This window comes from Boleophthalmus pectinirostris, unplaced genomic scaffold, assembly GCF_026225935.1.
Source record: "Boleophthalmus pectinirostris isolate CB_2022bp ecotype Guang Dong unplaced genomic scaffold, ASM2622593v1 HiC_scaffold_9, whole genome shotgun sequence".
Lineage (NCBI taxonomy): Eukaryota > Metazoa > Chordata > Actinopteri > Gobiiformes > Gobiidae > Boleophthalmus > Boleophthalmus pectinirostris.
The window spans coordinates 30,171,839-30,186,109 of NW_026571541.1; the positions used below are offsets into that span (position 1 = coordinate 30,171,839).

General features: G+C 39.4%; 1 protein-coding gene across 1 annotated transcript in view; it reads right to left on the reverse strand.

The window, feature by feature from the left end:
- Nucleotides 1-9,190: 9,190 nt before the first annotated feature.
- Nucleotides 9,191-14,271, reverse strand: part of LOC110175100 (glutamate receptor ionotropic, kainate 1) — a 45,652-nt gene continuing 40,571 nt past the window's right edge. The window contains 5 exon segments of the mRNA XM_020941215.2: nt 9,191-9,496; nt 9,641-9,891; nt 11,015-11,240; nt 13,272-13,489; nt 13,570-13,688. Of these exon segments, the coding sequence (XP_020796874.2) occupies nt 9,431-9,496; nt 9,641-9,891; nt 11,015-11,240; nt 13,272-13,489; nt 13,570-13,688 (880 nt within the window). The 3' untranslated portion in view covers nt 9,191-9,430.

The window sequence follows — 14,271 nt, forward strand, 5'->3', positions numbered from 1 at the left end:
ACTACAACTACTACCACTACTCCTCTTACTACTACTACTGCTACTATTGCTAATAAAACAACTGCTACTACTGTTACTGCTACTGCTACTACTACTGCTACCACTCCTACTCCTCCTACAACTCTTACTCATACTACTAGTCCTACTAGTCCTACTACTACTATTACTACTACTACTACTACTGCTACTGCTACTACTACTACTAATACAGCAACTGCTACTGCTACTACAACTACTACCACTACTCCTCTTACTACTACTACTCCTACTACTACTGCTACTATTGCTAATAAAAAAACTGCTACCACTCCTACTCCTCCTACAACTCTTACTCATACTACTAGTCCTACTACTACTACTAGTCCTACTACTACTACTACTACTACTACTACTACTACTAGTCCTACTACTACTACTACTAGTCCTACTACTACTACTACTACTAGTCCTACTACTACTACTACTAGTCCTACTACTACTACTACTAGTCCTACTACTACTAGTCCTACTACTACTACTACTACTACTCCTACTACTAGTCCTACTAGTCCTACTACTAGTCCTACTAGTCCTACTACTACTACTACTAGTCCTACTACTACTACTACTACTACTCCTCCTACTCCTACTCCTACTACTACTACTACTACTACTACTACTATTACTACTCCTACTACTACTACTATATAAAAAACATCTGCAATTGAATAAATGTAATACAGGTTAAGCTGTTTAATGTCATACTGTGGAATATTCCAGGCAGAGCAATGACATCTCCATAGAAACAAGCAGGTGACGGACCCTCAACCAAAAAGTTACACAGTGCACCTTTAACTATATTTCTGAATAGTATTTAATTTTGTTTATTGTTGTAAAGAGACTTTGAGTGTCCAGAAAGGCACCTAATAAATAAAAAAATGTATTATTAAGATTATTATTATTAGTTGTAGTAGTATTAGTACTTCAGAATAATTACTAAAGATACTACAACCAACTCTTTGTGTTTAAAACTGTAAACGAGTGTAACATATGAACCAGCGGAGCTCCTAATCCTCCACAAAGACACAATACTTAACAGCGTGTAATGAATCCTAACATAAGGTCCGCGCCCTCCTCTCCGCAGAGTAAGACCATAAGCCTGTGCGCTAACTGATTACACTTCGCTGTCTCTCCGTCGGCAGCGGTTTGGGGTCCGAGCTGAAAGAGAGAGGGGCCGTATCCCACTGACAGGATTATCCAAATGAAGAGGAGAATACAGTAATCCTGAGCGAGCAGCGCCGGACGACCCCAGCTCACACCGTAATTACATTCACACATAGAGTTAGTTTCACACTGCTAAAGCCAGAGACCAGAAAACAGCCGCTGATTCAGAGACATGTCGTTTATCACAGATGTATAAAGACGGGAATATAAATGCTGCAAAAAATCTTGGTCAAAATCAATCAGAAAATGACTTAAAAGTAGTGAAATTGTCTGTCCATGCAGCAAGATAATTTTACTTGACAACCAGGACTGAACAGGATTAAACCAGAACTGAACCAGGACTAAAACTGCACTAAACCAGGTCTAAAACAGGACTAAAAAAGGACTAAACCAAGACTGAAACAGGATTAAACCAGGACTAAACCAGGACTGAACCAGGACTAAAACAGGACTAAACCGGGTCTAAAACAGGATTAAACCAGGACTAAACCAGGACTGAACCAGGACTAAAACAGGACTAAACCAAGTCTAAAACAGGACTAGAACAGGACTGAACAGGACTAAAACAGCACTAAACCAGGTCTAAAACAGGACTAAACCAAGACTGAAACAGGATTAAACCACGACTAAACCAGGAGCACTAAACCAAGACTGAACCAGGACTAAACCAGGACTGAACCAGGACTAAAACAGGACTAAACCAGGTCTAAAACAGGATTAAACCAGGACTAAACCAGGACTGAACCAGGACTAAAACAGGACTAAACCAGGTCTAAAACAGGACTAGAACAGGACTGAACAGGACTAAAACTGCACTAAACCAGGTCTAAAACAGGACTAAACCAAGACTGAAACAGGATTAAACCAGGACTAAACCAGGAGCACTAAACCAAGACTGAACCAGGACTAAACCAGGACTGAACCAGGTCTAAAACAGGACTAAAACAGGACTAAACCAGGACTGAACCAGGACTGAACCAGGTCTAAAACAGGTCTAAAACAAGACTAAACCTGGACTGAACCAGGACTAAACCAGGACTAAATCAAGACTAAAACTGGACTAAAACAGGTCTAAACCAAGACTAAACCAGGACTAAATCAAGACTAAAACTGGACTCAAACAGGACTAAAGCAGGTCTAAACCAGGACTGAATCAGAAGGACTAAACCAGGACTAAAGCAGGACTAAACCAGAACTGAACCCTGACTAAACCAGGTCTAAACCAGGACTAAACTAGGACTAATCTTGGACTTGGACTTGGGAGCGAGAGAGAGAACCCTGAGCCCATGGAGCAGACTGTCCGCAAAGCTTCGCGCTGTGCGGTCACTCGACGGTCTACACAGACGCACCTCCGGGCTCGTCCCAACACTCAGTCTTGGTTCAGTCCTGATTCAGTCCTAGGACAGTACTGCAGACATCCTATGCAGTTTGTTTTCATCATTGCCAGTAGCTCCGGTTTGACATTTAAGTTGTAGCTATTTTATATTTGTTATTTTTTTATCTCTCACGTCGGGAGAAGTGGGTGGACGCCGGAGCCCCCACGTACCACGCCCACTACACCCCTGGTTGGGCTCAAACTCAACAGCAAACTCAGCAAACTACAAGTAAGTAAATAGTCACACCTCTTGCCCAAGGACACAATACCAGCACAAGTTTTACCAGTTGAGAGAATCTATATACATTTTCTCGAAGGGTTTTTGTCCATCAGCAAAACCAGAAAAGACCTAAACAAAACTAATCGGACCCCAGCTCTTCTATAGGGCGACAGCATCACCATGAAAAAGCAGGTCATAAGAAAACTCCGTAAACAACCTAGTACAGTGTGTAAAACAATAAACCAGCCACTCATGAGGAAAAAACATGCACAGATACAAAGAGCTACAGCCGCTTTAATTAATCGTTACGTTCGATATTGATGTGATTGGAGTTTACACGAGCAGAGGACATGGATCTGCAGATGGTGATTGGCGAAGGGTAATGGAGGATGCTGCTGCGTTTATTCAGTCTTCACTCATTTTCATTATGACTCACTGGACTGAAAATACGACTGGTGCCAAATAATCAGAGGTACATTTACTTAAAAGTGCACTGTGTAACTTTTCTGGCGCAGTTGCATCGTCAGGCCAAGTTACAGGTCAGATCTGTGGAGAAGTGGGACCGCTCACTATAATAATGTACATTTTTGTGGTAGTTTACAATTGACTAAACGCATACTGTGGAACAATAACATCACCATAGAGACAAGCAAAAGGCGGACACTTCACCAGAAAAGTTACACGGTGCACCTTTAACTACTAACTAACTTGCTTTTTCAATAAAATTGTACTTCTCCAACTTCTCCTGAGTAGTTTTCTGACATTAAACGAGACAGGTCTTGGTCTAGGGATCGGCCACGAGACCATTTTTGGCGGTCTTGGTCTAGTCTCGGAATCGACCGCATTTGGACTCGGTCTTGTCTCAGTCTTGAAGGCACTTGGACTTAATCTTGTCTTGGTCTTGAAGGCGCTTGGACTTAATCTTGTCTTGGTCTTGAAGGCGCTTGGACTCGGTCTTGTCTCAGTTTTGAAGACGCTTGGACTTGGTCTTTTCTCAGTCTAGAAGGCTCTTGGACTCGGTCTTGTCTCGGTCTTGAAGGCTCTTGGACTTGATCTTGTCTCGGTTTTGAAGGTGCTCGAACTCTGTCTTGTTTCAGTCTTGAGGTCTGACACTCGACGAGTGATAAAACAGATAGATTTATACAAAACATTGATATAAATGTGTCAAAATAAGTGCAAAATACAAATAAATGTAGAAATTACAAAGATGGTCTCGATGTCTTGTCTCAGTCTGTACCTTTAAAAGTCTTGGTCTTGTCCTGGTCTCGGGACCCTGTGGTCTCGGACAGGTTTTGGTCTCTATTAGTGCAGACACGAGCTCTGTCAGATCGTTTCTCATTTTTGTAGCCAATTCTTTGAAAATACCAGATCATTCTTCAGATTAACTCACCAGATAGTTACTCTTACAATTACCCTTACTTGAGTAAATGCCTCAGATACATTTTTAGTTAACTTTACTTTTTTACTACTACTTTTTTACCTGAGTAGTCTTTTTGGAACATTATTTTAAAATAACTGTCCTCTTACTCATTTTACAATTGACACTTTGCAGCTGATGACAACATTCCCTGGGGGTTAACTGAAAGCACTGCTCTGTCTGAAGCTCTGTTCCTCAAATTATCTTTCATTCTGAGCTTCATTTTAACACAATCTGACCACAAACAGCAGACTTGGCTGGAACTACAACAGATGAGCTGATTTGTGCTGCCAACAGTTTTTCAGCCACGCTCAACTTTTTGTTGAAAATCAAACACCTAACCAGGACCATGAACACTTGTATTGATCGCAGGCTTCTAAAAATGTGCTGTTTAAATCAGTTTTGTACTTTTTCTTCAGTTTTCAGACTATATATAAAACATTTTTGACAGTGTTCGTTGATGTGTGCATTGTGTCACCATAGTAACTGTTGAACATTTCGCCAATAGAGATACGCAGATATTGCAGTGAAATGTGTCAGAAAAAGTTAGTTTTGACATTAAAAATATATTTTTTTACAAAAGAACATAGCCCTTTAATTCCGACTGTCACAAATATGCGACAAACCGTTTGGATTAAGATATAAGCCGAGATAGCGTCTGCATTCCCCCAGTGCTGGTTTGTGCATAAGCAGCACCTTCTTAGGAACCTTTGGCAAAGCATGATTAATCTATTAATCGATAATTGATCATTAAGAATTTCATTGATTACGTTAATTTTAATCGACAAACCGAATGTAGGTTGCTGTGCGTAGCGTGACCAAACAGGGGTCTGTACATGTGTCTCTCTGCACTCAGAAGGAGCGAGACACAAACAGTAGGTCAGCCTGCAGCGTGCCGAAGCACAAATGTGTATTTAACGATGATTTGTACAAGAAATTCCACGCTTTCTGTTGCGTTCGGGACAAGTGGGAGTCCTTGTGCACAGTGTACAAAGCAGCACATATGTTTTGGTGTTCAGTGGGAAAAAGCTTTACCAGGTGAGAGTCGCGCAATGTCGATGACGAGTCCCCACCTCCTCCCCCCGTACGGTGTCCTGGTTTTGACAAACGCAAATATGGTCACACTAACCTGTATTCCACTGAATCATGTCTTTTAATCCGACAGAAATTGACCGCATCAGCGACACAAGAGCTGTAGTTTTATCTTCGCTTAGTTTATGCAAATTAGCGATGCGGTTTTAAGTTTTGTTTCTGTGAGAGTTGTGCAAAACTGAATTAAACACATTATAATCTCAAACGGGCTGATGTGGCTCTAGAGTCGTTACGGTTTATATGTCGTAAAGTTGAATTTATTTATGCAGATTAGTAGTGCAGATAGTAATAATAATGATGATCATTTTAATATAAAAACGTTAATGATTAATCGATAATCGATCGTTAATTCTTCCGACGATCGATTAAGAAAATTTCATCAAATGCCCATCCCTAGTACCCACATTTCTATTTATTTATTTTTTGCTATAGTCAAATTAATAATCTCAGTTTAATTTACCATCTACTTAAAGGCTAGCCTGATTCATTCACTTTGTGGAAACCATCTGAGCTCACAGCGCTAGGATTCGTTCACTCGACAGTAGGCAGGTACTTCTTTTATTTAACCAATCGCTGCTATTTGGTCGTGACATATGTAATGCGCCACTAACGGGGCTAACTGGTATATTAAGCTTTTCCCAAATCCCATAAGAAGAAGGGCAATAATGTCTTTCCCCTTGATAAAATTCAACAAACATTCTCTTTGTTCCAGCTTTAAATATTCGATCTCGTGAATCGTTGCCAACACAGAATATATGTCTCTTCGCTGATTGGCTGGTGCTCAAATTCACACTTCCGGGGGTTTTGAGAACCATTTAGTGTATATTCTGATTCCTGATCTAGTCGCTGGAGACAAATGAAATTGAGCGGAGGCACTAGGTTACTGGCTACTTAAACTCTGGCAGAAACACACACAAAACATTTTTTATACAACTATATAAATTCAGTTGTTAATGGGTTAAATTTAAACAGGGAAAGTGCTAACATGCTTCAGTTTTATCCAATTGTGTAGTGTTTTACTCATTTTATGAAAAAAAAAAATGGTACCAGAGTTAAGAGTTAATGTCATATTAGGGCAAATTGTGAAATTCTTCAAAACTTTGAGAAAAATTAAATAAAATAAAAACTTTTTAATGGCCTATTGTTTATTTGTAGAGCTCAGTTTGTGTTTGAGTTATTTTAGATTTCATTACATTTTAACAATATGTCCGCTGCACCAAATGACATTTTTAAGACCTCCCTGGCTTTAAATGCAGAAAAATGGTTTTAATCAAAGTTTTTTCTAGGGGCATGTACAAAATGATAAAATATACACCAGAAAATCTACACATTTTGTATGCCATTTAAATTTTTTGAGCATTTGAAAACTACATAACTCACAAACTGACCCACATGTAGAACACCCCCAACACGATATCCCTGTAAAGTATCAATTAAAAATGAATAATAAATAAATAAAAATAAATAAATAACCAAAACTGCCTGTGTACGTATTGAAAAGCTCCTCCCATCATCATCGTCATCATCACCGCTCTAGTCACAGGGACACATTCGCACATTGGAAAAGGTGAGTAAAGTGTCTTGCCCAAGGACACGACATCAATAGATCCGTGTTTCGACTTGTCTCCTCTGTATAGTGAAGTCAATCCGCTTTGTCATCATAAAACGTATAGCGCTGGTATTGACAGATGTCGAGGCCTGTCCCTGAAGGTGACACAGATTCGCTCACACAGACATGGCTCGGTGTCACCTGTCACAGCTGCCGGTGAATGGCTTTAAAAACAGCTTTGCTTTTTAATCTCCACGACAACAGAGAGTTTAGACCCAATCTGTATTCGAACACCTTCACTGCGCTGTTAGAAGGTCATTTACATACCTGGACGCATGACACAGGCACCCACTGACCCAGAGGAGACGGACCTGGCTCAAACCTGCTCGATCTGGGTGGACAGACTGGAAATTTAAAGGTGTACTGCGTAACTTTTCTGGTAGACAGTCTTGATTATTCTACAGTATGGTAATAAACTCAGTAATCACAATGGAAACAGATGAATGGTCAGATCTATGGAGAACCAAGCGAGAAGAATTCGTATTTTTAAAAGGGTTCCCACTCTTTTTCACTGACAAAATTTCAAAACTTTTTTTTCATGACCTAAAATAAATTTTCCATGACTTTACAGCACCTACATGTGTAAAACTGATCATACTTTTAGGGCTAAATATGAAATGTTAACTCTTTCCACTCACCTTATGGTTTGGTATTATAGTTTTTTTTAACGTTCAAAATACTGTCAGTGCATTTATTGTCGTCTCTTTTAAACAAAAGGTGCATAAATTCAGAAATAATCATAATAGCCTCATGATAACTTAACAGAACGCTGTAGTTGCGAGAAAGAGATAGTAAAATTCCATGACTTTTCCAGGTCGATTCAATACGGTTCAATAAAAATTAAAGCTAAATCATGACACTAAAAGTCTTTGTTAACTTCTTATGCAAAGTTAATATGAAACACAAACATTTTAATCATCAAAACTGTAGCACTGACAAAATAATTTAGTAAAATGCTGAATAATGCTCTGTAAAGCGTCTTTGTGACATATGTCTGTGAAAAAGCGCTAAATAAAGACTTATTTACTAACTAAATTATTTAAAAAAAAATACTCTTGCTGATCGATACAGCAGCCCACAATATCAATACTGTATCATCACATTCAACAATACAATATATCGATATTTTCATATTTTTGCACACCCCTTTTGATTATATAATATTAACGAGGAAGTATTTTACTTGCATAGATCAGCATGTTACTTTTAACTGTTTTGAAAATGCTATATTTGCCGAAAACAACGTATTAACATGTTTCACTGTTGTTTTTCTCCCTTTGCTCTCCACACTAAGGCACTCCCTCTTCAGATTGTTATCACAACACAAGTCAGTTTTTCTCTACAGTTTTTTTTTTAATCATGCTTTTGTTTATTTATGGAGAATTGTCATGTGGGAGCGTGGGTGATGTAGCCGTGTGGGCGGAAAAATGGACAGAATCTTACAACTAGCAATAAGGAAGGTTCAAATATTGCCGGGAGAGATCGGCAAATTACTGAAACACGCGTGGATGATATCTAAAATCTCTTCAGGCATGTTTTTGAATGATGTTTCACCATGGTAGAAATGTCAAAAAAATCAATCTGTTTAGCATAATAACCCCTCTTTAATGAAAATATAATGCGTCCTCTATGTTCCTCTTTACATCTTGTGCAAAAAATGTGGATGAGTTTCTTGCCTTACCTCACCTTTTTACCACTTCACCACTTCTTTCGTGTAAGGTTAAGAAAAACAAAACACTCACGCGCTGTAATGTTCCCACATCACTTTAGTCATTCTGAAACAAACCTGACAAAACAAAACACTTACACGCATGTCCATGGACTTGAAATGATACAAAAGTACTGACATAAAGCAGAGAGGTCTCGGGATCAACATAGCAATTAAATAATAATAAAGTAACACATGAGTAAAAATAAAAGAATGACATTTTCTGTTTTTAGTTCTGTGCGCTATAAATATGACAGTAACTGAGTACTTGCAAAACTACTGCAGTGGTAAACAAGCTGAACTTCGTCGATACTTACCCATGTTATAATAAACGTGGCATAACACACACAAAATAACGCTACACTTGTTTTGAAAAAGAAAAAAAAAAAAAAAAACGGCAGAAGGCCAAAATGGTCAAAAAAGTGTAGATGTTCAACGTAAAGATCCGAGGGCTTTTAGTGACAACCAGGCCAGTCGTACCGTTCCAAAAAGGGCCTGAATCTCCAAAAATAGTTTGTCTGTTCCACACAAACTCATACATTAGGGGAAAAAAACATATTCACGATTATTGGCTTTTCCAGTTTTAAAAAATCGGCCTAAAAAGAGTACTTCAAAACTACTTGGAACACTAAACTGTAGGAAATCCTTATTGATTGTAACAGTGCAGAAGCCACATTCAAACTTCTTCAAGTGGGGGCTCCAGTGTTGCCTTCTCGGTCCGTATATTCGTATATATCCGTACATCCGTATGTCCGTATATCCGTATTTCCGTTCGGCATTACATTAGGGGACAAACATATTCACAATTACTGGCCAGCTGTTCCAGTTTTTAAGAATCGGCCTAAAAAGAGTACTTGAGAACTACTCAAACACTAAACTGTAGGAAATCCTTATTGATTGTAACAGTGCAGAAGCCACATTCAAACTTCTTCTTCAAGTGCGGTTTTTGCCTTTCGGTCCGTGTGTGTGTTCTGTGGTTAATATTTGTGATGCCATTCACACTGGCCCACGCTCACCTCCTCGATGTCGATGTTCTTCCTGGACTTGTAGATGAATTCTCCAATGGCCACAAACACGGAGAGCACGAGACCGGCGGCCAGCACGATGAAGATGCCCCCGATGTTCTCCACGCCCAAAGCGCTGGCCTCTTTGCTGTCCTCCTCTGGGCAGCCGTTCCCTCTCCACCACTTCTCCTTCATCATGTGCAGTTTGCCCTCCTCCTGCAGCTGCAAGATGGCAATGGTCACCTTGTCTCTGTACGGCGAGCCTGAAAACATACAATTCAAATTTAGGTATCCATATTTCCCAGGTATTTGAACAAAATGTAATTGGTAAAATGGTAAATGGTCACATTTTTATATCGCGCTTTTTCACCTTCAAGGCACTCAAAGCGCTTTACATCAAGAAACCATTCACCCGTCCACACACATGCATACACCAGGGGACGAGGTGAGTTAAGTGTCTTGACCAAGGAAGCTGGAATCACACCAGTCAGTTTGGGTCAGTAAATCTGACCACTCACTGAGCTACTGTCGCCCCAATGTTTTTTGCTCCAGTGCATATATGTGCATATATGGTGGTTGGGTGGAAAAGCGCATAGGATAGTTTTTAATGGTGGCAAAGCGCATCATGTCAAATTTTTCAGGAAACGGCGTGATAAATAAAGTTTGATTAGATTTTATATATATTATATAAGAAGCTCTTGAGGTCAAAAAAATCTGCTGTGTGCTTTCTTCATCTAATTCATGCTACTTGTTAATAATTATTCACTGAGTTTATTGTAAATAGTTTATAGTATAGTAAATAATTAGGAACTTGAGAAGAGAAGTGTAGACTAATTTTGGGCCACTCCAAACTGTTAAAAAATCTTTATTCACATTTTTAAGGCAGTAAAAATCAGGTACAGCACCTTTAACTTTGATGTTTGCTCATCATTAACGTAGTCAGAGTTGTATCTATGTCGTCGCCACTTACCTCCTATCTCTATCTCCTGTCTCCACCACATAAAAACCTGAACTAAAACAGTCATTGCCCCACTGACAACTGACAATGCCAAAATTAGGACAAAATTAACATATATTTAGAATGATTCAAAGTTCTCAAAATTACATCTGCCAGTACCAGTAAAAGTAAAATCAAACTAAATCAAACAGAGGATTGGGGGTTCAAACAAGACCTAAATGAAAACAATTGTCTCTGGGGAACACACTTCCCACTCACAGTATATTAAAATTTTAAGTATGTGGTGTTTGTAATAGAAAAGGTGTCTGATTTGGTCTGAACAAAACAGTCAGACCAAATCATGGCAGGTTCACAGTGAATCTGCTTAAAGCCAGAGGAGATGTTTTGCAGTAGAAAAGTGTTTGTGTTTGTGTGTGAGTGTGTGTTACCAATGGGAGTCCCGACGCCGTAGCCCTTGGAGTCTATGAGCCCTCCGATCTGGGTGAGGTTGCAGTTCCTCTGGCTGATGTACTCGATGCTGGTGGACTCCATGAGCAGGGCGTAGTCTGTGGTCAGGACGCGCTGGATGCCCTCCCGGTTGTTCTTCACCAGAGCTGTGTTCTTCCTGCTGCTCATGAACGCCCACATCTTCTCGTACGTGGAGATCTTAGATTTCTGTCAGGGCAAAATCAGAGAATATCAGCTTTCTTAGTATTTTCACTGAAACATTCAATACATGGAATAATTCAGAAACTTTGCTTTTGCTGAAATGAGACTTTTTTAATAGACTTATAAGTGTTTCGTTCGTTCATTCTGCATAAATCTGCCCTGTTTCTCAGTCCTCTGTGTTTGTTTTGGTTTACTTCCAAGTTGGACAGAACGTTCATATCAAAAGTATTTCTCTGACTACTAACTCTGTCTGTCAATCACACCCGTCTGATATTGTTGTGACAAAGAGCCTTTGTGCCTTTATACTCACTTTCCTTTTCATTTATCAATAATCAGTTCAGCTCATAAATACAACTATCCCAGGTTTGTTTTATTTAGTCTTTGTTTAATTCCTTTACCTTAAATATATTTTATTTAGTTCACACTGTTCAATTTTGTTAAACATTTCAGACACTTACCAGCTCACCTGCTACTCCACATGGTCTGGAGACAAAAGAAGAGCCGGTTTTGGGCCAGACCATGTGGAGGGGAGAATCGGTTTCAGTTCTTTTTAGTTTTATGGATTTGGTTCACTTGATTTAGATATTTCAGTGTTTATACTTTATTTTAAGAACTTTTATGCTTAAGGCTCTTATAACAAATTAAATGGTTAAGTTTAGAGACAAGTAAAGTTGCCATGATATCTAACCTGTGTGTGTTTGTACTGACCTGGAGGGAGGTACGTCCTGCGGGAAAACTATGAAATCAGTTCAGTTCAGCCTTTCAAGAGCCTCAGTGTAGCCAGGTACTAGGGTTGGGCGGTATCTAAATTTCCAATACTGTTAAACCTTCTCAGGATTCTCAGGATCAGCGCTTTATAGTTTATGCAAATGAGCCATGTGGTTTTAAGTTTCATTTCTGTAAAACTTATGTGTGCCTAAAGCCAAAAATGCCAAATTGCAGAAATACTAGTATTTTTTGGAGGGGGGACCATCCTGACAATGGAACGAAACTAATCAAACGTCATCTCCCCACGCAGTTAAAAGAAACATTATAGATCCTATTAGTTTTAAATCGTGATAGCATTAAATTGAAAATACAACCACACATTCATTTGTGCTGAGTAAACAAATGTAGGTATCAATAAATTATAATATTATATTAGGTCCATATGTGCTGCAGATTTTTTTAATGACAGTAATGAAACTGATACCGTTGCTACTTTTTGATACCGCATGATACCGTGATACCGTATTACCCTAACCCTACCTGGTACATGTTTTTTTTCTTAGTTTCATTCATTTCTGTTGCTTTTGACCTGATTTGAGCACAGTTATTTTTTATAAATATGTATTATTTCTTTTTCTGCCACAGTGCCAAGGTGAACTTGAATAAATGATTTGTGTTGGTGAAAAGGACATTTTTTTAATCTGCCCTCTGCTTCTGACCACACTGACCAGGTTCCCCACAAATGTGCAGACTGTATTTAAGTTCCAAACCACACATAAGGTATTGTACATGAGCGTATTGGGCATCCCAGGCAGCAGTACATGTACAGTCCATCTACTATGAACAAATGTCTCTATGCTGCTTATACCCTGCTCCCACTGCTCATTAGCACATAATAATGCCATGCCATCTGTGCTATAGGCCACAAAATCATCAGTGTGCAATCATCATTTACTTATCTAAATACATAAATGGAGTCACAAGGCTAAACTCAATTTGAGCCCTGAGACTAGGACTTATACTCATATTAACATGCTAATCAGGGGTGCCCAAAGTTATTTCAGAAGGCCAAAATGAATGCACATTAGCAGGTCGAGGGCCAGACCTAATGACAGTTTGCACAGAAAATGTTTTGATTGAATTTACTTGAAATATTGGGAAACAGACAGACAATTGGCCTCCTCCTCATCTCCTGGCCGTCTTTTCAGTACAAAATTCAATCAAAATAGATTCTTCTTAAAATGTCAGAGTCCCCTCGCAGGCCAAATTAGACTCTCTGGACTCTCTCTTTTTAGCTAAATTTTGATCAGAAGAGGAGGATGACAATACCTTGAAGAATGTCATGGTGGATCCGTCTCGCACAGCACCGTACTCAATCTTAGTTTGTTTGGCCAGATCGTCTGCAGAGTCTATGGGTGAGTCCATCCTCTCCACTGTGAGGAAAGCAGCCAGGTTAGCAGTGTAGGAGGAGATGATGATGAGCGTGAAGAACCACCAGATCCCCCCCACGATCCTGGTGGAAAGCGCTTTGGGCATCAGCTCCGACCCTGGAACATGAGCAGGCACAAAGGTAAGGCCGAGCTGGAGGGGTGACTGCTGAGTGACTGTGAATGCGCAAAGACTTTACCTTGCTGCATCAGAGCTCCCACCCCGAACCACACACTGTTGATGAGGGTGAAGTTGTTCTCCACCACGTCGGAGTCTGGGTTACACGGGTGAGGATTGTACCACTCGTATGGGGTGAACCTGCAGGACAAGAGGGGTTATTTATTCGTTAAGTCGTCTACAGGTAAATGTCTGTTGGAGCCTTTTTCATTACTGAGATAATTAATCTTATTTTGTTTGTTTGTTTCTTTCTTTCAATTAATTATTGCTAATGTTAATCATAAGTTTACTTAAGAAATGTTTATTTTTTGTATTATTTTGTGGTCTATGGCTCCTTATTTAAGGTGAGTGAAGGTGCATCATGAAAGTGGAGTGGAGCCAAACAGCTTTTTGACCTCCTGTCACCTGCATGTTAAAGTTCTCCTTTCTGTATGTATTGTATGTCCTCAATTGCACTTGGATCGCTCTCTGTGGATTCTTTCGCTTTTCAGACATTTCTAAAAGTGGAACAAGTTTGGTTTCACAAATGTTTGGACCTTACAATGTCTATGTGAAATATTAGGTGCTGCTAAATACACAATCATAATACATAATCCTAATTTTGACCTAGTTTAAGATTTTATTATTTGTTTATAAATCTCTTCATGATCCGATTGCTTATTTTGCACATTCCAGGCAGAACACGCAGGTCAACATTACACATTACAGCTGCTAATTCCCTGGA